Source organism: Megascapheus bottae, chromosome 1 (assembly GCF_031878675.1).
Source record: "Megascapheus bottae isolate mThoBot1 chromosome 1, mThoBot2.hap1, whole genome shotgun sequence".
NCBI lineage: Eukaryota > Metazoa > Chordata > Mammalia > Rodentia > Geomyidae > Megascapheus > Megascapheus bottae.
The window spans coordinates 3,116,307-3,137,750 of NC_143509.1; the positions used below are offsets into that span (position 1 = coordinate 3,116,307).

Consider the following 21,444-nt stretch of genomic DNA (forward strand, 5'->3'; position numbering starts at 1 on the left):
TGGCCTCTGTCCCAGTGGCCTCCCCTCCGGTGGCCTCCGCCCCCGTGGCCTCCTCTCACCCATGCTAACTCCTCATCATCCCATGCTCTTCATCCCATCCCATCCCAGGCCACCGACCGCAGCTCTAGCCGAGCCTCCTCTTACCTCGAGGGTTCCTCCTCGGCCCCGCCAGCCTCCCAGCCGAGACCCACTGTGCACAAGGTAGTGGATGGGAGGGTGGGCGCCTTGGCCTTTGCCCCTTCCCAGGAGAGGGATCCAGAGCAACCCCCCTCAGGGCCACGTTGCGGTGTGACCAGGGCCCGGGCACTTGTCATGTGCTCCTTGTCTTGTCCTCTGGCATGGCCTCCTGCTGCTCTGAACCCCCCAAACCCTTCAGCTGCATCATCCATTACCCCCACATCCTCACCCTCCCCGCATCCTGGCTCCCTGTGACCTCTGGCCCTGCCCCGCAGCTGCTTCACGAGGAGCTGGCCCTGCAGTGGGTGGTCAGCGGCAGTGCCGTGCGAGAGGCCATCTTGCAGCACGCCTGGTTCTTCTTCCAACTCATGGTGAGACCCCCGTCCCCCCACCTGCTGACCAGAGACCCCAGGGGAGCCCCCAACTGCCCCTGACTCCCTTGAGAAAGGAGCTGAGACCAACCCAGGAACCCAGACTCCCAAGCCCCGCCCCCCACTGGCTTGAGCTCCTCCCACACAACACCCGCCCACCAATCACTGCTAGAATCCATGAAGTCCCGCCCCTGCCTAGCTCAAGCCCTGCCTATATGTAAATAGCCACACCCATAGCTCAGACCCTGGAGCCACGCCCCTTCCCTCGAGGCCACGCCCCCAGCCAGTTCACTCTTCCCCCCAGGTGAAGAGCATGGCACTGCACCTGCTTCTGGGCCAGCGGCTGGACACACCTCGAAAGCTGCGTTTCCCTGGCCGCTTCCTGGACGACATCGTGGCCCTGGTGGGCTCCGTGGGCCTGGAGGTCATCACCCGTGTCCACAAGGTGAGGAGTGCAGGGCCTCAATAAGGGAAGCCAGTGGGCTGATGTCGCCAGTCCTGCCCAGTGTCTCTGCTGGGAGCCGACCCAGCAGGCAGGCCAGGATCAACACTCATGTAGGACTGAAAGGAGGGGAAGACTAAACCTGTGGGATTTAGCAACAGCAGGTACAAAGGCCCTGTGGTAAGCAGTATCTGGGCTGTTAGGAATGGAGCATGGTTGGAGTGGAGTCTGTAAGGGAAGATGAGGTACATTACAGGGCAGACCCATCATCCCAGCATGGTACCAGTGTGTAGTAAGTGCATAATAAATGTACCTTGCTCTTCTGAGACCTTGATCACAGAGTCCAGTCTCTACCAGGGGTTAAGCAGACAACAGTAATGCTAATAGCAATGGTATGGAGAATTTATTGAGCACTTACTGCATACCCAGGTACTTCTGTTCTTACTGGGCTTGAACTTGGGGCCTGGGCGCTGACCCTGTGGCTCCTTTTGCTCAGGACGATTGCTTTGCCCCACAGTGCCACTTCCGGTCTTCTGGTGGTTAGTTGGAGATAAAGAGTCTCATGGGCTTTCCTATCAGGGCTGACTTTGAACCTGGATCCTCGGGTCTCATCCTCCTGAGCAGCTAGGATTCTAGGCATGAACCACCAGCACCTGGCTTTACCTGGGTACTTTAGATAGATGCTACTAATAAGCTCTCCCAGACACGGAGGGATGTAGCCTTTTACTAGTGAGGAAACTGAGGTGCAGGTATCATGTAGAACCACAGAACTGGAAAGGGGTGGAATCAAAGTAGGATTTATGGAGACCAGAGATCACGTTTTCTCTTGGGAGGGCGGCAGGCCTTCAGAGCCAGATCACCAGGTCTCTGTGGAATTGTGTCTCTTGAGACCAGATTGTCCCATCCACCCCCCCCCCTTTTTTTTTGTGGGTCCTAGAGCTTGAACCCTGGGCCTGGGCACTGCCCCTGAGCTCTTCAGCCCAAGGCCCTATGCTTGAGCCACAGCACCACTTCTGATTTTCTGATGATTAATTGGAGATAAGAATCTCATAGACTTTAGTGCCCGGGCTGGCTTTGAACCACAACCCTCAGATCTCAGCCTCCTGAGTGGCTAGGCTTACAGGCGTGAGCCACTGCGCTCTTTTCTTTCCTTTTTAAGAGAAATGGAACTTTAGGATTTGGTGGGAACTTTCCAGGTTTTGAAATGTCATCTGACTCAAGCAGCCCTTGCTTAATGCCACGGTCCTCTGGGCTGACCTCAAAGGTCTCGACCTTGTTTTACTGGAACCTTCCCAAGAGGAGCCCAGTTTCCCAGATTGTGAGAAAACCAACCAAGCCACAGTGGGGTGCAGGACAGAACACTACTCTTAAAAATCTGTGTGTGTGTGTGTGTGTGTATGTATATACCAGCCTTGAGGCTTGAACTCAGAGCTAAGTGCTGTTTCAGAGTGGTCTTTCTTTTTTGCTCACGGCTGGTGGTCTACCACTTGACCCACAGCTCGACTTCCTGCCATTTTCTTTTGTTTTTGCTGGTTCATTGGAGGTAAGAGTCTTACAGACTTTGCTGCCAGGGCTAGCTTAGAACCTCCGTCCTCAAAATCTCAGTCTCCTAGGATATTCAGTCACTGGGGCCTGGCTAAAGCTGGGTTCCTAAGTTCCACCAGTGACATTTAACAACTCATATCAGGCTCCATGCTCGACAGAATTTTTGTTCCTCCTCTCTATTGACTCACATTCCAGGCCCATTTTATTTATTCTTCCTTTGGGGTTGCAAGGAATCAAAGGCCGGTGAACCACTGTGGCATGTAAGGGTACAGAGTAACAGTAAGAGCCCTCACAATCCAGGCTCATCCCGCCCAGGGCCGTCACGCTGACTGCTGCAGCTGCTCAGGACACCTTTCCGGAGCTCGCATCTCTGGAAATAGCCCACTGCACACCTAGTATTATCTCGAATCCTTGTCTCCTGTCTCTCCCACGTCAGGCTGTGGGTCAGGCAAGCAGCAGGGACCGTCTCCATCTTGTTTGTAGGCCCTGATTGACAGTGGGATGCTTGTGAAACGATTGCTGAGGGGTTCTCAAGCCAGTTTGCACAAACGTAATCACACGTGCTTCAGACAGAACCAAAAGTTTATTTCTGAGTATAAGGAGGCTTTAGGCTTTTTTTTGGGGGGGGGAGTGGGGGCCTGTAAGATGTGCTCCTGAAAATTCACCACGATGCTCTCCACCTCAGGGTTGCAAGCAACCCAAAGCTGACCCACATCTCATTGGCCAGAATGGGGTTTCTTGGCTGGACTCAGATGCAAGGGATTCTGGGAAATGTAGTACCGCAAGGCATGCTGGGAAGTGTGGTCCGGCTCACCGTAAAACTTGATCCAGAGGGTCGGGACCTGGGTGTGCCAGGCGCTCCTGTCTGCCAACGGTTGTGTTTTTCAAATTCTGGATGACAGTGGAAAGGAAAGCGCATCCAAATGAAGCCAGAGGGAAGGAAGCCAGGGCGGACAAGGGGCTGCCCGTACCCCCAGAGATGGACGTGTCTAGAAGGGCATTGCCCAGGGCAGCTCGTGGAGTTTGTCCGTGGTCCTTGGGATCAGGACCCACACGTTCCTGTGTCCCCAGGACGCGGAGCTGGCCGAGCGCCTCAACGCCAGCCTGGCCTTCTTCCTCAGCGACCTCCTGTCCCTCGCCGACCGGGGCTTTGTCTTCAGTCTGGTCCGCAGTCACTATAAGCAGGTGGGTTGGGTGGAGCCTGGAGACGCTGGGTGGGTGTGGCCAGGGCCGTCCTGGGCGGGGCTGGGGTGGCGGGGTGGGGCCCGGCGGGTGATGGGGAGGGCGTGGCAGTGACCCCGTGGGGCATTTGGGGCAATGGCACCGATCGCTGACCCCCCCCTTGCAGGTGGCCACCCGACTGCAGTCTGCCCCCAACCCGGCAGCTCTGCTGACCCTGCGGATGGACTTTACCCGCATCCTGTGCAGCCACGAGCACTATGTGACCCTCAACCTTCCCTGCTGCCCGCTGTCGCCCCCGGCCTCCCCCTCGCCCTCCGTCTCCTCCACCACCTCCCAGGTGGGCCGGCCTCTGCGTGGGCCTCTTGTAGACCTAGGACCTCTCACCTTCCCTGCACTGCAGTGGGTTTCGTGGTGGACGGGCCCTTTACCTCGGAATTCTCACCTCTGAACTCTCACGCTGGCAGTTCTTAGCAGGGTCCTGGACTTCTGATTCAGGAATAGAAATCAGGCTGGCAGGCCAGCTGCTGGCTCGGTCTTAGGACTATTGACCCCGTGCCCTGTCCCTTCGCAAATGGGTTAACCCCAATTATCACCTTTAATCCTTAACCTCAGAGCCTCTGCCACCGCCAGAGGAGTTCATCCTACATTCCCATCAGTGGCTCGTGGTATCATCACTTCAGTCATTTCCCAGATGGCTTTTTGAGGAAGTCTCTCACCTAGGACCCCTGACCTCAGGCACCCCATCTCCCCCTATCTCTGCAGGGCTCCACCTTCTCCAGCCAGGCCCCAGACCCCAAGGTGACCAGCATGTTTGAGCTGAGCAGGCCGTTCAGGCAGCAGCACTTTCTGGCAGGACTCCTGTTAACAGAGCTGGCTCTCGCCCTGGAGCCTGAGGCCGAGGGGTAAGCGGAGGCTGGTCCCCACTCATGGCGGTGGGGCTGGGTCCCCATGGAGGACAGGTGGTCCCATCCCCCATCCAAAGTGCGTGGACCCCTGCTGAGTCCCCGTCCTCCCGCAGGGCCTCCATGTTGCACAAGAAGGCCATCAGCGCGGTGCACAGCCTGCTGTGCAGCCACGACACCGACCCCCGCTTCGCCGAGCCCGCTGTGAAGGCCCGCGTGGCCGAGCTGTACCTGCCGCTGCTGTCGCTCGCCCGGGACACGCTGCCCCGACTGCACGACTTTGCGGGTCAGGGGGCCCGGGAGGCGGGGGGTTGGGGAGGGACGGGACCCGTGATCTGGGGGCCGGGCCTTACCAACACAGGCTGGGAACGGAGGGCAGCACGGTTAAGGATGAGGGGACAGAGGTAAGAGCTGGCAGAGCAAAAGCCCGCCACCCGAGCTTCAGATTACCCACTGGTAAAACGAGAATTCTGGGGCCACGCCTACCATTCTATAGCCACGCCCATTGCATAAGCCACACCCACTTATCACCTCCCATGTGGCCACGCCCACAACCCTCTGCCACACCTCCTACATCCCACATCATGTCTACATACCCGTGGCCACGCCCTCCGTGGCCACACCCACACCAATCGACCACGCCCACGACATGGCATTCCCACATCTATCGTCCCGCCCACAACGTCTTCTGCAAAGCCACCAGTCTCCCCTAACATCTCATGCCACGCCCACATCCATCGGCCACGCCTCCTCAGGTCACTACACCCCCCAACATCCCCTGCCACGGCCACACCCACCAGGCACACACCCCCATCACCAGCCAATCCTGGACCTGACCTTCCCGACATCAGTAAGAGCCTAGAGACAGGTGGAATTTGGCACACCACAGTACCAAGTGCGTAACCAGCCCCTGGATCTTAGCCCTGGAGAGCGGGGCCCACCTGGTGAGGAAGGGCAGAGGGCTGTGCTGGGCACGGTGGGTGGGGGACCTTACAGTGAGGAGGGGGAGCCGAGGCCTGGGGTGGGGGAGAAGTTCACCTCCCTTACCTTTTGAACTTTTTCTCTTTGCTGCTTCACTTTCCCTCCTTTCTCCTGGGACTGGAATTACACGTATGTTAGACCTTTCGATTTATGTCTCACATCTGCTCCTTTTTTCTCTCTCTCTCCTTTTTGTTTCAGTTGGGAACGTTCTGTACCCATCTTTGATGGCACACATATGTCTTTCGTCGGTCCCATCTGTTAGGTCTTAATGACAGACATTTTGGTTGTTGCTGCTGTAAAATGTCCAATTTGATTTTTTCCCCCTCCCCATAGAGTTCAGTTTTGTATTTTGGTTTCTTCATCTTTTGGCCAATGTTTGCCCTTTTTCTCTGAATATGTACAGTACTTCGCTAGCGTCAGTCTCTGATTATGTGTAGTATTTCTGTTGTGCTTTCCTGCCTGGTTCTGTTTTGGACACTGTGTGAAAGACAATACAGGAGGGCTGGGGGGTGTCATTATCCCTTAGAAAGGATTTATTCTGTCCCTGTCACAGGCAGAGAGGATAGTCACCTCAGTCTGGAATTGAGCAAAGCTGGGCTGGGCTAGGGCTTTGGTTAGTCTTATTCTACTTTTTGTCTCAAGAGTGTTTAGGAAAAAGCCACACCCTAGCTACTTGTTTGAGGCCAATTTAGCAACCTCTTTGGGAACAGAATAGGCCTGGCATTGGTGGCCCAGAGTTCAAGCCCCATGACCCACAAAAAAAAAAAATCACAGACAGGAACTAGATTGTGGAGGTAAAACACCCTGGCTGTACTGCCAGGATGTCTGCTAAGGCCTAGAGGTACCTTCCTGTAGTCTAGCACTTGGGACACTGAGATAGGAAGGTTGTAAGCTTGAGGCTAGCCTGGGAGATACTACATAGCCAGACCTGTCTCAACAAAACAATGGAAAGAAAAAGATCCTAGCTCTACACTTCACATGCTGCAACCCAACCCTTCAGTGTCTCATTTTTCTTATCCCTGAGGGGAGAATGATTTAAAAAAAAAATACCTACCTCATAGGGGGTTTTGTTTTGTTTTAGAATATACCAGGATTAACTCCTACCATAGGGCTGTTTTGGTTTGGTTTGGTGTTTTTGTGGTCATGGGGCTTGAACTCGGCCTGGGCACTGTCCCTGAGCTCTTCAGCTCCAGGCTACTGCCCTACCCTTAAGCCAAGCCCCACTTCCTGTTTTCTAGAGGTTAATTGGAGATAAAAGTCTCAGGTCCTTTTGTTCCCCGGGCTGGCATTGAACCTCGATCCTCAGATCTCAGCCTCCTGAGTAGCTAGGATTACAGGCCTGAGCTACCGCCCTCAGCAGAACTGGTTTTAAAGGTTAAGAATTAATTTGGGGGCTCAGTGGCAAAAGCTTGCCTACCAAGTGCAATGTCCTGGGTTCAATTCCCAGTACCAAGAGAAAAATCCAAAAACCAAACAACAAAAAAAGAGAATTAATTCTGTACCAGGTGTGATGGCGCATGCCCGTAATCTTAGGTACTTGGGAAATAAAATTGTAAGGATTGAGGTTCAAGGATAGCCCAGGCAGAAAAGTTCACCGGACCCTATTTCAACCAATCGCTGTTGGCAATGGCCTGTGCCTGACATTCGAATTATATAAGAAGTGCAAACAGTAGCACTGTGGTCTAGACGAGTCAGGGGGCGGAAAATGAGACCCCATTTCAAAATTACAAATAAAGCAAAACGGACTGAGGGGAAGGCATGCATTTACTGTCTAGTAAGTGTGAGATCCTAAGTTCAAATCCCGTTTATTACATTTTTTTAAAAGCCAAAGCCAGGGTGGGGGAAACCCCACACAAAACAAACCCCAGAAATCCTGCATTCCAGGGGTAGACAGCCAAGCCCTCAGCATGGTATATGTTGTCAAGGGAACCTTCTAGAATAGGAGCCACTGGAGGGACAACTCACAAACACTTTATTCTTCTCTGGCCGCTCCTCCCCTCACCCCAGAGGGCCCAGGTCAGAGGTCAAGACTGGCCTCCTTGCTTGACTCAGACACCGATGGTGAAGGGGACATTGGAGGAACCATCAATCCCTCGGTGGCCATGGCTATAGCCGGAGGCCCCCTGGCCCCCGGCTCCCGGGCCAGCCTCTCCCAGGGACCATCACCTGTGAGTAGCAGGCTTGTCCCCACCCCATGGGGGCCGAGGACTGGGGTACATGCCGGGTGGTGCTCGTGGCGAATGGAGGGTGACGCTTGTTCTTGTGGGGCGCAGGCATCCCGCGGGGGCTGTCCCCTCTCGGCTGAGTCCAGCAGGACCCTGCTGGCCTGCGTCTTGTGGGTGCTGAAGAATTCCGAGTCTGCCCTGCTGCACCGCTGGGCTTCTGACCTGGGCCTGCCACAGCTCGGTCGCTTCCTGGACCTGCTCTACCTCTGCCTGGCTGCATTCGAGTACAAGGTCGGGGGTGCAGGGGGAGTCTGCATTGCTGGTAAATCTGCGAGGCTGGCTCGGATGGGATGAAATTAGGGTTGAAGGCGGGGATGGGTGAGAAGGAAAGAAGGAAGGGAGGAGGAAGAGAAGGAAGGAAGCAAAGAGGGAAAAAGTGCTGAGATCTGGGAGCTCAGGCCTGTGATTCAAACTACCCGGAGGCTGAAATATGAGGACTGAGGTTCAAAGCCATCATGGGCCGAAAGAGTTCCCAGGAGACTCTTACCCCTCAAACACCTCACGTGGCCTAGTGGTAGAGTGCTTACCTAGCATGCCGGAAGCCCTGGGTTCAATTCCTCAGTACCACAGACACAGGCAAAGCTGGAAGTGGTGCTGTGGCTCAGGTGACAGAGTGGTAGCCTTGAGGAAGCTCGAGGACCATGCTCGGGTTCTGAGTTCAAGCCCCAGGACTGGCAAAAAAAAAGTGAAGCTGTGGATCAAAGTGGTAAAGCACACTCATCTTGAGCAGAGGAGCTCAGGGACAGCTCCTAGGTCCTGGGTTCAAATCCTACAACTGCCACACACACAAGGAAAAAAAAAAGAGGGAAGGAGGAAGGAAAGAAAAGGAGAGAGGGCAAGGGGAAGAAAGGAGACTTTGACCAGCCAGCCTCACTCTTGGCACAAGGGCAGACTTTAACCTTGACCTGGGGTCTCTGCCCACAGGGGAAGAAGGCCTTTGAGCGAATCAACAGCCTCACATTCAAAAAGTCTCTGGACATGAAGGCCCGGCTAGAGGAGGCCATCTTGGGCACCGTGGGAGCCCGGCAGGAGATGGTGCGGAGGAGTCGGGGTGAGATACGCCTTGGACCCCAGTCTCCTCCGGCTAGACACCCCTCACTGTCCCCACACAGGAAGCGTGTGGCTTGGGGGTGCGGCTGTCCGAGCATTTGCCTAACGTGTGGGACCCCAGGATCCACCCAGCACTGGAAAAAATGAAAAGCTGGGTGCTGGCGGCTCACACCTGTCTTCCCAGCTACTCAGGAGGGTGAGATCTGAGGATCCCGGTTCAAAGCCAGCCCAGGCAGGAGAGTCCCTACGAGACTCTTTCTAACAGACTGTCCTGCCCTGGCTGGATTTGAACTTTGTCCCTCAGATCCTGAGTAGCTGGGATGACAGGTATAAGCCACCAGTGACCGGCTGTGTGTGGGTAACTCACCCAGACATCTTCATCTCCGCTTCGGTCTTGAGGGGTCACGTGTCTTCCCTGCCGACACAGTCACGAATGCACACTTGCACTTTGCAGAGAGGAGCCCGTTTGGAAACCAGGAGAATGTTCGCTGGCGCAAGAGCATCACACACTGGAGGCAAACCTCAGACCGTGCAGACAAGTAAGGGTCCAAGGTGGACAAGGGCTCCTACTCTTGTCCGTGTTCCGTTACTGTCATGAATTAATCTGTGGCAGGTCAGCTTTATAAAGAGAAAAGGTTTTATTGGTGTACTATGCTCACCCAGCATGTGCGAGGTCCTGGCTTTTCTGCCTACTACTGCAAGACAAAACAGGAAAAGGGGAAGAAAAAAGTCTCATTAAAAATATTTATGTGATGGAGCCAGGTGTTTGGCCTAGTGGTTGAGTGTGGGAAGGAATTTTCTGGGTTCAGACCGGCCATGGGATGGAGAAAGAGCTCGCTTGTGCGAGAGACTCTGACCCCATGTGGCCTCATGACTCGCCCCCACTCCAGGACCAAGGATGAAATGGAACATGAGGCCTTGGTAGATGGGAACCTGGCTACTGAGGCGAGTCTGGTGGTTCTGGACACACTGGAGATCATCGTGCAGGTAGCGCTCGATCCAGCGGCTTCCCTGACACTCTGATCCCTCTCAGGCGGCCTGGAACCCCTGACCCTTGACCCCTCCTCTCCTTCCTGCTCCCATAACCACCTCCATCACTAACATGTGGATTTCTGGCATCCTTCCCTGAAGACCGTGATGCTGTCCGAGGCCCGGGAGAGTGTGTTGGGTGCAGTACTGAAGGTGGTGTTGTTCAGTCTGGGCAGCTCCCAGAGTGCCCTCTTCTTGCAACACGGCCTGGCCACCCAGAGGGCCCTCGTGTCCAAGGTAAGCGGCCCTTCACAGCTGTTCATGCCAGCCAGTGCCAGGTGAGGTGGTGTCCCTGCAACCCAGCTCCTCAGGAGACCCAGGTCAGAAAGACCCCTGGCTGCAGGCCAGCCTGTGCAAAGAGGGCTTGGGGGTGCAGCTAAGAGGGGGTAGAGCACGTGTTGTCTGGCTCTGGCTTTCCTCAGTGGAACCACCAGAAAGAAAGAAACATCAGCTCACTTAAGACCTACACTGTGTGCTCAGGCCCTTAGCTGTGGCTGCACTGCCAGGGCGTAAGCCTGGCCCGCGGCTGGCCGGGGCCAGGGTCCACCAGGCCTTCTGAGCCTGAACGAGGCGGGGCTCAGTCTGTCTGTCTGTCTGTCTGTCTGTCCTGGGAGCAGTTCCCAGAGCTGCTGTTTGAGGAGGACACGGAGCTGTGCGCCGACCTCTGCCTAAGGCTCCTGCGACATTGCGGCAGCCGCATCAGTGCCATCCGCACCCAAGCCAGCGCCTCGCTCTACCTCCTCATGCGCCAGAACTTCGAGATTGGCCACGTACGTGGGGGTGTGGCCTGCCTGAGGGGTGGGGCGTGGCGGTGGGGGCGTGGCCAGTCCAGTCAGGGGGTGTGGCTTAACCAATGCACCTACCCACGGCATGGGGCGTGGCCTATGCTACACAAGACAGGGCCAAGCAAGGTGGGGCATGATCAGGGTGGGCGTGGTCTGTGCTGTGGGAGGAGCCTAGCCTAGGGTTTGGCTTGGTGAACACGAGGCTCCCTCAGGGAGGCCACCTGTGGGTCTCACTGTTCAAAGATGGATTGGGAGGGAAGGGGGGACCGGAGTCTGGCCTCATGGTAGAGTGCTTGCCTAGCATGCAGGAAGACTCAGATTTCATTGCTCTGTGCCACATACACAGTAACAGCCAAAAGTGGTGCTGGGCTCAAGTGGGAGACTGCTAGCCTCGAGAAAGCCCAAGAACAGTGCCTAGGCCCTGAGTTCAAGCCCCGGGACTGGCAAAACAAAAAACAAAAAAAAAGATGGACAGGATGGCAGGTGCTGGTGGTCCTGTCTGTAATCCTAGCTCGTCAGGAGGCTGAGCTGTGAGGATCACATTCTGAAGCCAGCCAGGACAGGAAAGACCTTGGGACGCATCGTTAAGACCACCAGGAAACCGGAAGTGTCACTGTAGCTCAAGTGGTAGAGCACTAGCCTTGGGCAAAAGGAGCTCAGGGACAGCACCCAGGGACTTCAAGCCCCACAAGCAAAAGCCCCCCCCCCCCAAAGGAGTCTGGAAGGTAGACAGGTGGAGAAAGTGGTACTGGGCTTCTGTGAGGCATCAAGTCCACAGGCTGTCCGGGCCTCGGTGCCCGGGGTGTCTGAGCTCTTCCCACGTCCCCGCAGAACTTTGCCCGCGTGAAGATGCAGGTGACGATGTCTCTGTCCTCCCTCGTGGGGACGACCCAGAACTTCAGCGAGGAGCACCTGAGGAGATCCCTCAAGACCATCCTCACCTACGCCGAGGAGGACGTGGGGCTGAGGGACAGCACCTTCGCCGAGCAGGTGACATTCCCGGGCCTCCACCCCGCCCTTGGCCCCTGAACCCCCACCCTCATGGTCCCCGGATGTCCTCCCTCTGGCCCAGGTCCAGGACCTGATGTTCAACCTGCACATGATCCTGACCGACACCGTGAAGATGAAGGAGCACCAGGAGGACCCGGAGATGCTCATCGACCTCATGTACAGGTGAGGGCGTCCCAGCCCCCCCCCCCCCCCGACACCCCAGCAAGCAGCTTTGTGTTCTTCACTGGAGGTGAAGTCTCATGACCTGGCTGGCCTCCAGCCGTGACCCCGTGGATCTCAGCAGCTAGCAGGATAGGTGTGAGCTGTTGGTGCCTGGCTTAGTTTAGTTTTCACAGGCCCCTCATGGTCCCCTCATGGCCAGGTTGCCAAAGAGAATGGAGGTCTCACCGTCCACAGAGGGCCTTAAAAATATGTGTGAAGGGACTGGGAGTTTGGCCTAGTGGTAGAGTGTTTGCCTAGCATGCACGAAGACCTGGGTTCGATTCTTCAGTCCTACATACACAGAAAAAAAACCAGAGGTGGTGCTGTGGCTCAAGTGGTAGAGCTCTGACTTTGAGAAAGCCCAAGGACAGTGCTCAGGCCCTGAGCTGAAGCTTTTCCCCTTTGTGTATGGGGGGAGAGGAGATGGGGAAAGATGAGGTCCAACTGTGTTGGAATGGGGTGTGGCTCTGCCATGGGGGGGTGGTTTGATGGTAGCACTCTTGCCTAGCATGCACTGCACCTCCCAAAACATTCAAGCTCACAGAATGCAAGATGCCGACAGGTGAAGGAGAATAAAAGGATACCAGATGACTGGTTAGAAGAACAACAGATGTGAAGAAGGGGGTGTTTGAAAGATAGATGGGAGAAGGCCAGTTGGGGGGACTGGAGATGGGAACAGGAGAAATGGCAAGCCAGTTTGATTGGTTTGCAGAGGGGGTTGTGAGGTGGGAGGGCAGGAAGGCGAAGGAGAGGGCCAGGCAGGGGGCAGGTAGGCCAAGTGCAGCAGGGCTGGACAGCTGGGGAGTGCGTGGACAGGTAAATGGGATACAGGGGCCCTGGGCACAAGACAGGTACCAGAGGGAATGGAGTGAGTCCCTGCCCTTACCTCCCCTCACTGTGGATCCCCCCCAGGATCGCCCGGGGCTACCAGGGCTCCCCAGACCTGCGGCTCACCTGGCTGCAGAACATGGCAGGCAAGCACGCGGAGCTGGCCAACCACGCGGAGGCTGCACAGTGCATGGTGCACGCGGCTGCCCTGGTGGCCGAGTACCTGGCCCTGCTGGAGGACAGCCGCCACCTCCCCGTGGGCTGCGTGTCCTTCCAGGTGAGGGGGCGGCGGGGAGGAGAAGGGGGGACAGGGGGTGTCAGGATGAGCACCCCACGATCCCTGTGACCGCAGAACATCTCGTCCAACGTGCTGGAGGAATCTGCCATCTCCGATGACATCCTGTCGCCAGATGAGGAGGGCTTCTGCTCGGGGAAGCACTTCACGGAGCTGGGGCTGGTGGGTCTGCTGGAGCAGGCGGCCGCCTACTTCACCATGGTGAGGCCTGGGGGCTGTAGGTGATGGGGGGGGGCAGAGGGGCCAGGAAGCCAGAGTCATAGGCGCCATCAGACACTGCTGCGCTGTTTCTAGGCCGGGGGTTCATGAAAGAGAATTGGCTGGTGCAGGAGTAGCCACCTGTAATTCCTGCACTCAAGGTAGAGGTAGAGAGATCATGGGTTCTACCCCATGCCAGGTGCCGGTGACTTGTTTCTATAATCCTAGCTACCCAAGAGGCTATGAGGATTGTGGTTCAAAGCCAGCTCAGAAAGGAAAGTCTGTGATACTTTTTTCTTGTTGTTGTTAGTCCTGGGCTTGGGCTCAGGGCCTGAGCACTGTCCTTGGGTTTTCTCAAGGCTAGAGCTCTACCACTTGAGCCACAGCACCACTTCTGGCTTTTTCTATGTATGCAGTACCAAGGAATCGAACTGGGGTCTTTATATATGTTAGGCAAGCACTCTACCACGAGGCCAAATTCCTGGCCCCTATGGTACTATTTATTTCCATTTCACTACCAGAAAACTGAAAGTGACACTGTGGCTCAAAGTGGTAGAGTGCCAGTCTTGAGCAAAGAGGTCAGGGACAGCACCCAAGGCCCTGAGTTCAAGTCCCATGGGCAGCAAAAATAAAGAAATAAAAGTAAAAGAAGAAGAGAATTTGATATGCAGAAACTCCCCCCCCAAAGTTAATTAATAAAAAATAAATTGTGAAATTGTTTATAAGAAGGAGGGAGAGTAAGAAAGGAGGTTGAGGATGTAGTTTAGTGGAAAGCTTGCCTAACATATACAAGGCAAAAACAAAACAAAACACTGGACTCATGGGCCTTAGCAAAGCCCTCCATACCGGACCATGTAGTTAAACCAAGATTTCAGAGATTCACAGGCACTTTCAAGTCTGATAGGCTCTGACTTTAAACAAATCCCAGCTGGCTCCGTGTACACCAGAGCTACTTTCTTTACAGCCCTTGCTGAGAAAACACTTTGCAAAACTCTCCTCCTTGTTTATAGTAATGCATGTGATAGATATGTAGTCATCTTTCTGTGGTTGCTTAGTTTGAATCAGGATCCATAAAGAGCCTTTAGTGGTGGATGGCTTGTCTTTCTTGTGTGAATTAAACTCAGGGTCTGAGCACTGTCTTTTAGCTTTTTCACTCACGGTGTGGTTTGACCACTTGAGCCATAATTCTGCTTTTTTTGTGTGTGTGAGAGAGGTTTAATTAGAGATCTTATGCATTCTCCTGTTTGGTCCGGCTTTGAACTCAAAGGGTCAGATCTCAGTCTTTTGAATAGCTAAGATTACAGGTGGCATAAGCCACTAGTGCCTGGTTTCTTTTCTGTTTTCATCTTTTGGGTTTGAACGCAGGTTCTCATGTGCTGGACAGGCACTCCACCACTTGAGTTACTCTCAGTCTTTTTGTGTGTGTTGTTATTTTCAAGGTAGGGGTTCACTTGCTGCCTGGGGTGGCCTGGGCTGTGATCCTGCTCTAACTGTGCCTGGCATGTAATTGGGGTCATAGGTGTCATCCACCAGGCCCAGCTCTTGGTTGAGATGGAATCCCATGAAATTCATTTTTGCCTAGGCTAACTTCAAACTAAAGTCCCCTCAATCTTGACCTCTCAAGTAACTAAAGAGTCCAAGTTGGAGCTACCATGACTGGCTTGCCAATTCTTTTGACCTAAAATTACAAAAATGGAGAATGGGTTAACAGTCCCCACTTGAAAGAAGGATTTATGAGTGAGATTTTTATTCTGGATTTCCAGACACTCTCATGAGGCTGCTTATTAGAGTCTTTGGAAAGAAAGGCCTCAAGGGCAAAAAATGGACATATATTTTCTGACAGCCAATCAGCAAACACCTCCTGTGTGCCAGGCTTGGGCACCTATGAGGAAGTGTTCCTGACAGAGTAGAAAGTTTGGGGAGAGGGGCCAGGAATTTGGCCTAGTGGTAGAGTGCTTGCCTAGCATGCACGAAGACCTGGGTTCGATTCCTCGGTACCACATACAGAGCAAAAAGCCAGAAGTGGTGCTGAGGCTCAAGTGGTAGAGCTCTAGCCTTGAGAAAGTCCAAGGACAGTGCTCAGGCCCTGAGCTCAAGCCCCAGGACTGGCAAAAAATAAAAGAGAAAAAAAAGTTTGGGGAGAGGGACGGGAGTGTAGCTTAGTGGTAGAGTGCTTGCCTAGCATGCATGCAGACCCGGGTTCGACTCCTTGGTACCCAAGGACAGTGCTCAGCCCTGAGCTCAAGCCCCAGGACTGGCCCCCTCTCAAAAATGGGGAAATCCTGAACTCCCCCCAATCCCGGTACCCTAGGGCGGACTCTACGAGGCTGTGAACGAAGTCTACAAGAACCTCATCCCCATCTTGGAAGCCCACCGAGACTATAAGAAGCTGGCAGCTGTGCATGGTAAACTGCAGGAGGCCTTCACCAAGATCATGCACCAGGTGTGTCCCGGCCCCGCCCACATCCCCACTCAGGCCCCGCCCACATGCAATCCCAGGCCTTGCCTCACCTATGGCCGCAGGCCCTTCCCACATCCCCACTCTAGGCCAGCCTCAATCCTTCCCAGTCCTGCTCCTGGAGGCCCCGTGTCCCCCCCCTCGGGCTCCCCTGACCTTGACCCTTCTCTCCCCCCACAGAGCTCTGGCTGGGAGGTGAGTCCCGCCCCCTCTCTGGCCGTCTGCCTCTGGGGACCCCCAGGATCTCCGGTCATCAGTGGTCAGCGACCACGAGGGGGCGCCCGAGGAGCATGGCCGCGGACCACAGGGGCCCCAGCTAAGCGGGGGATGACGCAGAGCCCCCGCCCGACCCTCCTCCTTCAGATGCCCCATCCTCCCTCCTCCCCCATCTCCAGGGAGGCTGTGAGTCACCCAGCTGGGGCCTCTCCAGAGACACCCCTCCTGGAGGCCAGCTCAACACTGCCCAGGAGGGGGGCCGCCCGCCCTCCCCACACCCTCTCTTTCTCTCCCATCTCCCCATCCCAGACTCCATCTCTCCATCCTAGTCCCTGTCTCTGCCTCCCCAGCTCCCCGCTTCCCCCCAGGCTCCTCATCTCGAGATAACATACAATTCCCCCCCCAAAATAAAGAAAAAGTCCCGCCTTTCCCTTTCTATTTTTAGGCAACTCTTAGTTTGGGGAGAATTTTCTGGCCAAAGATGGCAGGAACCCAGAGCCCGGGCAGGCAGGCCCCCCTGTCCCCATCCTGAATCTCTAGCTTCTCATAGGGTGGTATAACCAGAAGAGGGGGAGAGGGAGGCCCCAACCTCTCCCGTGACTGTGTCTTTCTGTCCATTCCCCCCCCCATGTCTGCCCTGCCCGGCTCGGATCCGCCCTGGTGAGTGAGCCGCCCCTCCTGCTTCCCTGTGGGCAGAGGGTGGTGATTCTTGGGGTGACTTGGGGGAGGGGTCTCCCCTCCACACGGGACAGGAAGGGGGATTGCCCTAGCATACAAAACAAGAGTCACTGTGGGTCCCGGCCTCTGGCCCGGCTTGTCCTCAGCCGAGCAAACATGGGGCGCCTGCTGTATATGCAATCCCAGGGACTCTGGGCCCTAATTTGGTATTGGTATCCAGAGGATGAACCCTCACCCACCAAGGAGCGAACCCGGAATTCAGAGCTGGTGGCAGAAGCCATAAATACTGGCAAAGGCGGGCGGGCTGCGGCCTGGCTCCTCTCGCTGATGGATGGCTGAGGGGGCTCCTCGATGGTGCCCGGGACCCCCAGGACACACACATGGGGTGGCGGGACACCCTCCAGAGGCTCCCCCAAATAGCCACGTGCCTTTCTCACAGCCCCCAGCGCGTATTCGGGACGTACTTCCGGGTGGGATTTTATGGCGCGCGCTTTGGGGACCTGGACGAGCAGGAGTTTGTGTACAAGGAGCCGTCCATCACGAAGCTGGCTGAGATCTCACACCGGCTGGAGGCACGTCCCAGCGCCGGGGGGCCGGGGGGGGGGGCGCACCCCCTCCACCCTGACTCGGCCCTCTGTCCCCAGGAATTCTACACGGAGAGGTTTGGAGAGGACGTGGTTGAGATTATCAAAGACTCCAACCCTGTGGACAAGTCCAGACTCGACCCACAGAAGGTGGGCCGCCCTGCCCTCCCCAGCCAGCTATCCGGGGTGCTTCAAGCACGCTCTCCCGGAGACTCTTGCACATCCCTGCTGTTGTCTGAGTGCGGTGATTCACGCGCTCGGGAGGGGGAGGCAGAAGGATCTGGAGGGGGAAAGAAGAAAAGGTGGGCAATTCCAACCTTACCTCCTGGGGGCCCCTGGAGTGCAGGCATCGGGTGCTGGGCCATACCTGAGCGGGGCATGGGGGTGCTCACGCCGGACCCCGTCCCCAGGCCTACATCCAGATCACCTACGTGGAGCCCCACTTCGACACGTACGAGCTCAAGGACAGGGTGACCTACTTCGACCGCAACTACGGGCTGCGCGCCTTCCTGTTCTGCACGCCCTTCACGCCCGACGGGCGCGCGCACGGCGAGCTGCCCGAGCAGCACAAGCGCAAGACCCTGCTCACCACCGAGCACGCCTTCCCCTACATCAAGACGCGCATCCGCGTGTGCCACCGCGAGGAGGTGGGGCCCGGCCCGCCCGCGGCGGAGATGGGAGGACCGCGGTTCAAAGCCAGCCCGAGCTGGAACGCCGATGAGCCAGAAAGCCCAACGTGGGGCTGCGGCTCCCGAGCGCGGGGACAGCGCCCAGGCCCCGAGTTCAAGTCCCCTGAAACCGGGCCGCTCCCAAGGGAGACCCCCCCAACCCAGCCCGAAGCCGGGAGGGGACACGGTGGGCGGGCCACGGGGACTCAGCCGCGCCCCTCCCCGCAGACCGTGCTGACTCCCGTGGAGGTGGCCATTGAGGACATGCAGAAGAAGACGCGCGAGCTGGCCTTCGCCACCGAGCAGGACCCTCCCGACGCCAAGATGCTGCAGATGGTGCTGCAGGGCTCCGTGGGGCCCACGGTGAACCAGGCACGCCGAATCGGCAAGGGGAAGGGGGCTGCGGGGGCCCGGAGGAGCCGGGCGCCCCCTCACCTCCCGCTCCCCCTGCAGGGACCCCTGGAAGTGGCCCAGGTGTTTCTCGCCGAGATCCCAGAAGACCCCAAGCTCTTCCGGCATCACAACAAATTGCGCTTGTGTTTCAAGGACTTCTGCAAAAAGTAGGCCGGGCACATGCGGGGGGAGCTGCTGTGCCCCCTCCGAGCCCCCCCAGCCCCGCCAGCCTCTGCCTGCTGTCAGTGAGAACCCACTCCATCCTCCCTCCTCAGGTGTGAAGATGCCCTGAGGAAGAACAAAGCCCTGATTGGCCCGGACCAAAAGGAGTACCACCGCGAGCTCGAGCGCCACTACTGCCGCCTGAGGGAGGCCCTGCAGCCCCTGCTGACCCAGCGCCTGCCCCACCTGCTGGCACCCACGGCAGCCAACCTCAGGTACCGAGGGGAGGCCCATGGGAGGCAGACAGAGACGTGGACAAGCAGCCGACCGGCTCTGGGCCGGTCCTCTCTTAGAGCCTCAGTTTCCACATTGGAGAAACTGATGTGATCGGTTCCTCCGGTGGCAGATGTGTGAATCGCACAGCCCAAATCAGAATAGACAGGAAGAGATCCTAGAAGGGTCCTTGGAGGAAGACAAGGTGGACTGGGGAGCACTGTGGAGTTTGGGGGACCCTGGGGCCATGCTGACCCATTATATTTCACCCCCAGGAACTCACTAAACCGAGCAAGTTTCCGGAGGGCAGATCTCTGAGCTGACAGCTCTGCCTGGATCCACATACCCAAGGACCAACTCCCAGGCTTAGCTGTTTGGGCCTCGCTCTCCTAGGGGCCTGGGCCCTCTGTCCCTTTGTCTGTCCCCATCCATGTGCACTGGTGTGCCCTTCCCTTTCTTAATTTAAAATGTGTTTTTTTTAAAAAAAAAATATATATATATATACATCTGCAGTGTGTGGTCTGTTCCCAGCATCCCTTTATCCTGAGATGGCTGCTGAGACCCTAGGGTCCCACCGGGCTCCATCTGTGGGACACAGGGATACCTCAGACCAGGAGGCGCAGACACTATAGCAGAGGTGACACAATTCACACCATGCCTACTGGGAAAACTAACACCAGTGCCAGGCGTTGGTAGCTCACACCGGTAATCCTACTACTTAAGAGGCTGAGATTTGTGGATCAAAGCCATCCCAGGCACAAAAAGCCCATGATACTCTTGTGACTCTTGTCTCCAATTAATCACTGAAAAACCAGAAATGGTGCTGTGGCTCAAGTAAGTGGTAGTGCAATAGCCTTGAGCTAAAAATGCTCAGGGACAGTGCCCAGGCCCAGAGGTCAAGCCCTAAGATCTACCAAGAAAGAAAGAAAGAAAAAAAGTGCCCACCTGGAGTGTTTACTTAGTGTTGGGGAAGGTTTCTCAAAAGATAAAGTACCTGTGGTGGGAGTTAAAGCCCTGAGTTTAAATCCCAGCACCCCAGGGAAAGAAAGAAAAGACTCTGGGTTTGGCCAGGTGCTGGTGGCTCACGCCTCTCCTGAGAGCTGAGGATCTGGGCAGGACAGTGTATGAGACTCCAATGAACCAGTAAAAAGCCAGGAATGGAGCTGTGGCTCCAAGAATGAGTGCCAACCTTGAGAAAAGAAAGCTGAGAGGGCTGGGAGCATGGCCTCCACAAGATTGCTTGCCTCACAGGCATGAAGTCCTGGGTTCCATTCCTCAGTTCCTCATTGACAGAACTGGAAGTGGTGCTGTGGCTCAAGTGGAAGAGCTCTAACCTTGAGAAAAGCTCAAGGACAGTCAGTGCCCAGGCCCTGAGTTCAAGCCCCAGGACTGGGAAAAATAAGTAAATAAAAAAATAAACAAAAAGCTGAGAGAGCCTGGTGAGGTGGCTCACACCTGTAGTCCTAGCTACTCAGGAGACTGACATCTGAGGATCGTGGTTCAAAGCCAGCCCCGGCACTTAAGAACGTGAGACTCTTATCTCCACTTAACCCCTGGAAAAGCGAAGTGGGGCTGCGGCTCAGGGGCAGGGTGGTAGCCTTGAGCTGAAGCGCTCAGGACAGCGCCCAGGCCCAGAGTTCAAGCTCCACGACCCACCAAAAAAAAAAAAAAGCTGAGATTGTGTGAGGCTCTGAGTTCAAGCTCTGAGTACGCCGGCGCGTGCGCACACACAGCCGAGAAAACGGGGCTTTACTGCCCCTGCCTATGAGTTGGAATTTTCTCGATCACCTAATCGGGGTGAGTGAATGGGGAAACTGAGGCACGGCACAGAAGAAACCCTCAGCGTGTGGGATTGGAGTTCAGGTCTGGCACCCCCACCCCACGCCTGCTCCGCCTACCCGACGGCGGTCACACCACAGCGTACCAGGCCAGCGCTGGGCGGCTTCCAGCCCCGTGGGGCCTGGGGGGGAGGGGTGACCTCCCGCAGCCACCGCTGGATCCGCCCCGAGCTGGGCCCGGCCCGCTGCAGCGGCGGAGGGAGGGGGGGCCCGGCCCCGGGACTGCTGGTGGAGGGGGACAGGACCCGACGTCCCTCGACCTGCGCGCATACCTGCCCCACCGGTGCCGGGACCCCGCAGCCAGGGCGCCTGGGCGGCGGAGGGGGGCGTGGCCCGCGGGAGGGGCGTGGCCCGCGGGAGGGGCGTGGCCCGCCGGGAGGGGCGTGGCGGTGGGCGTGGCCGCGGCCGGGCGGCCGGGCGGCGGCGCGCGGAGGACGCACGGGGCGGCGGGACGCGGGGACGGCGGCGGCCGGAGCGCGCCAGGCGGGTAGGACTCGGGGACTGGGTCGGTCGCGGTTCGAGTCCAGGTTCGGGGGTTCCAGTGGGGCTTTCCTTCTCTTTCTCCACCTCCGGAGCCCGGCCTCGCGGGGTACGGGTCGGGGGCCGCAGGCGCAGCGCTGGCGTCTGGGTGCCGCTGCCTCCAACTTTACCCGAGTGGCCAAACTTTTCCGCCTGGTCCCGGGCGCTGCCCCGGAGCCCGCTTCCCTGGGCCCCCGCTCCCTGCGCCCCTTCCTCCCTCCCGGCACCCCTCCCCCAGCCCCGGGCGGCGGGAAGGCGTCCGGCCGCGGCTGGGCCTGGGCCTGGCGCGGGGCGGCCGGGCGGGGACGGAGCCGCAGCTGTTTGCTATTAACCGGGGACCCCGCCGGCCCCGCCTCCCCTGCACGGGGCGGGGTCCTCTTCCCTCCCCGCCTCCCCCCCAACTTTGGGGCGGAGAGTGGGTCTGGAAAACCCG

The 21,444-nt window shown here is 57.0% G+C and overlaps 1 protein-coding gene across 2 annotated transcripts in view; it reads left to right on the forward strand.

Moving 5' to 3' along the window:
• The window catches only part of Dock6 (dedicator of cytokinesis 6), a 44,661-nt gene extending 25,510 nt beyond the window's left edge, over window positions 1-19,151 (forward strand). The window contains exons 24-49 of one of the 2 annotated variants that reach the window (XM_090337716.1): window positions 109-201; window positions 453-548; window positions 853-993; window positions 3,607-3,720; window positions 3,884-4,054; window positions 4,480-4,619; window positions 4,736-4,905; window positions 7,608-8,056; window positions 8,750-8,876; window positions 9,330-9,414; window positions 9,766-9,862; window positions 10,007-10,141; window positions 10,522-10,674; window positions 11,521-11,679; window positions 11,762-11,862; window positions 12,814-13,006; window positions 13,082-13,225; window positions 15,534-15,665; window positions 15,861-15,875; window positions 17,021-17,146; window positions 17,219-17,308; window positions 17,569-17,805; window positions 18,055-18,198; window positions 18,280-18,386; window positions 18,495-18,656; window positions 18,930-19,151. In XM_090337716.1, the coding sequence (XP_090193842.1) occupies window positions 109-201; window positions 453-548; window positions 853-993; window positions 3,607-3,720; window positions 3,884-4,054; window positions 4,480-4,619; window positions 4,736-4,905; window positions 7,608-8,056; window positions 8,750-8,876; window positions 9,330-9,414; window positions 9,766-9,862; window positions 10,007-10,141; window positions 10,522-10,674; window positions 11,521-11,679; window positions 11,762-11,862; window positions 12,814-13,006; window positions 13,082-13,225; window positions 15,534-15,665; window positions 15,861-15,875; window positions 17,021-17,146; window positions 17,219-17,308; window positions 17,569-17,805; window positions 18,055-18,198; window positions 18,280-18,386; window positions 18,495-18,656; window positions 18,930-18,972 (3,624 nt within the window). In that variant the 3' untranslated portion in view covers window positions 18,973-19,151. The remainder of the gene's footprint in view (window positions 1-108; window positions 202-452; window positions 549-852; window positions 994-3,606; window positions 3,721-3,883; window positions 4,055-4,479; window positions 4,620-4,735; window positions 4,906-7,607; window positions 8,057-8,749; window positions 8,877-9,329; window positions 9,415-9,765; window positions 9,863-10,006; window positions 10,142-10,521; window positions 10,675-11,520; window positions 11,680-11,761; window positions 11,863-12,813; window positions 13,007-13,081; window positions 13,226-15,533; window positions 15,666-15,860; window positions 15,876-17,020; window positions 17,147-17,218; window positions 17,309-17,568; window positions 17,806-18,054; window positions 18,199-18,279; window positions 18,387-18,494; window positions 18,657-18,929) is intronic. The other variant, XM_090337718.1, reaches the window with a different exon arrangement.
• The last annotated feature ends 2,293 nt before the right edge of the window (window positions 19,152-21,444 follow it).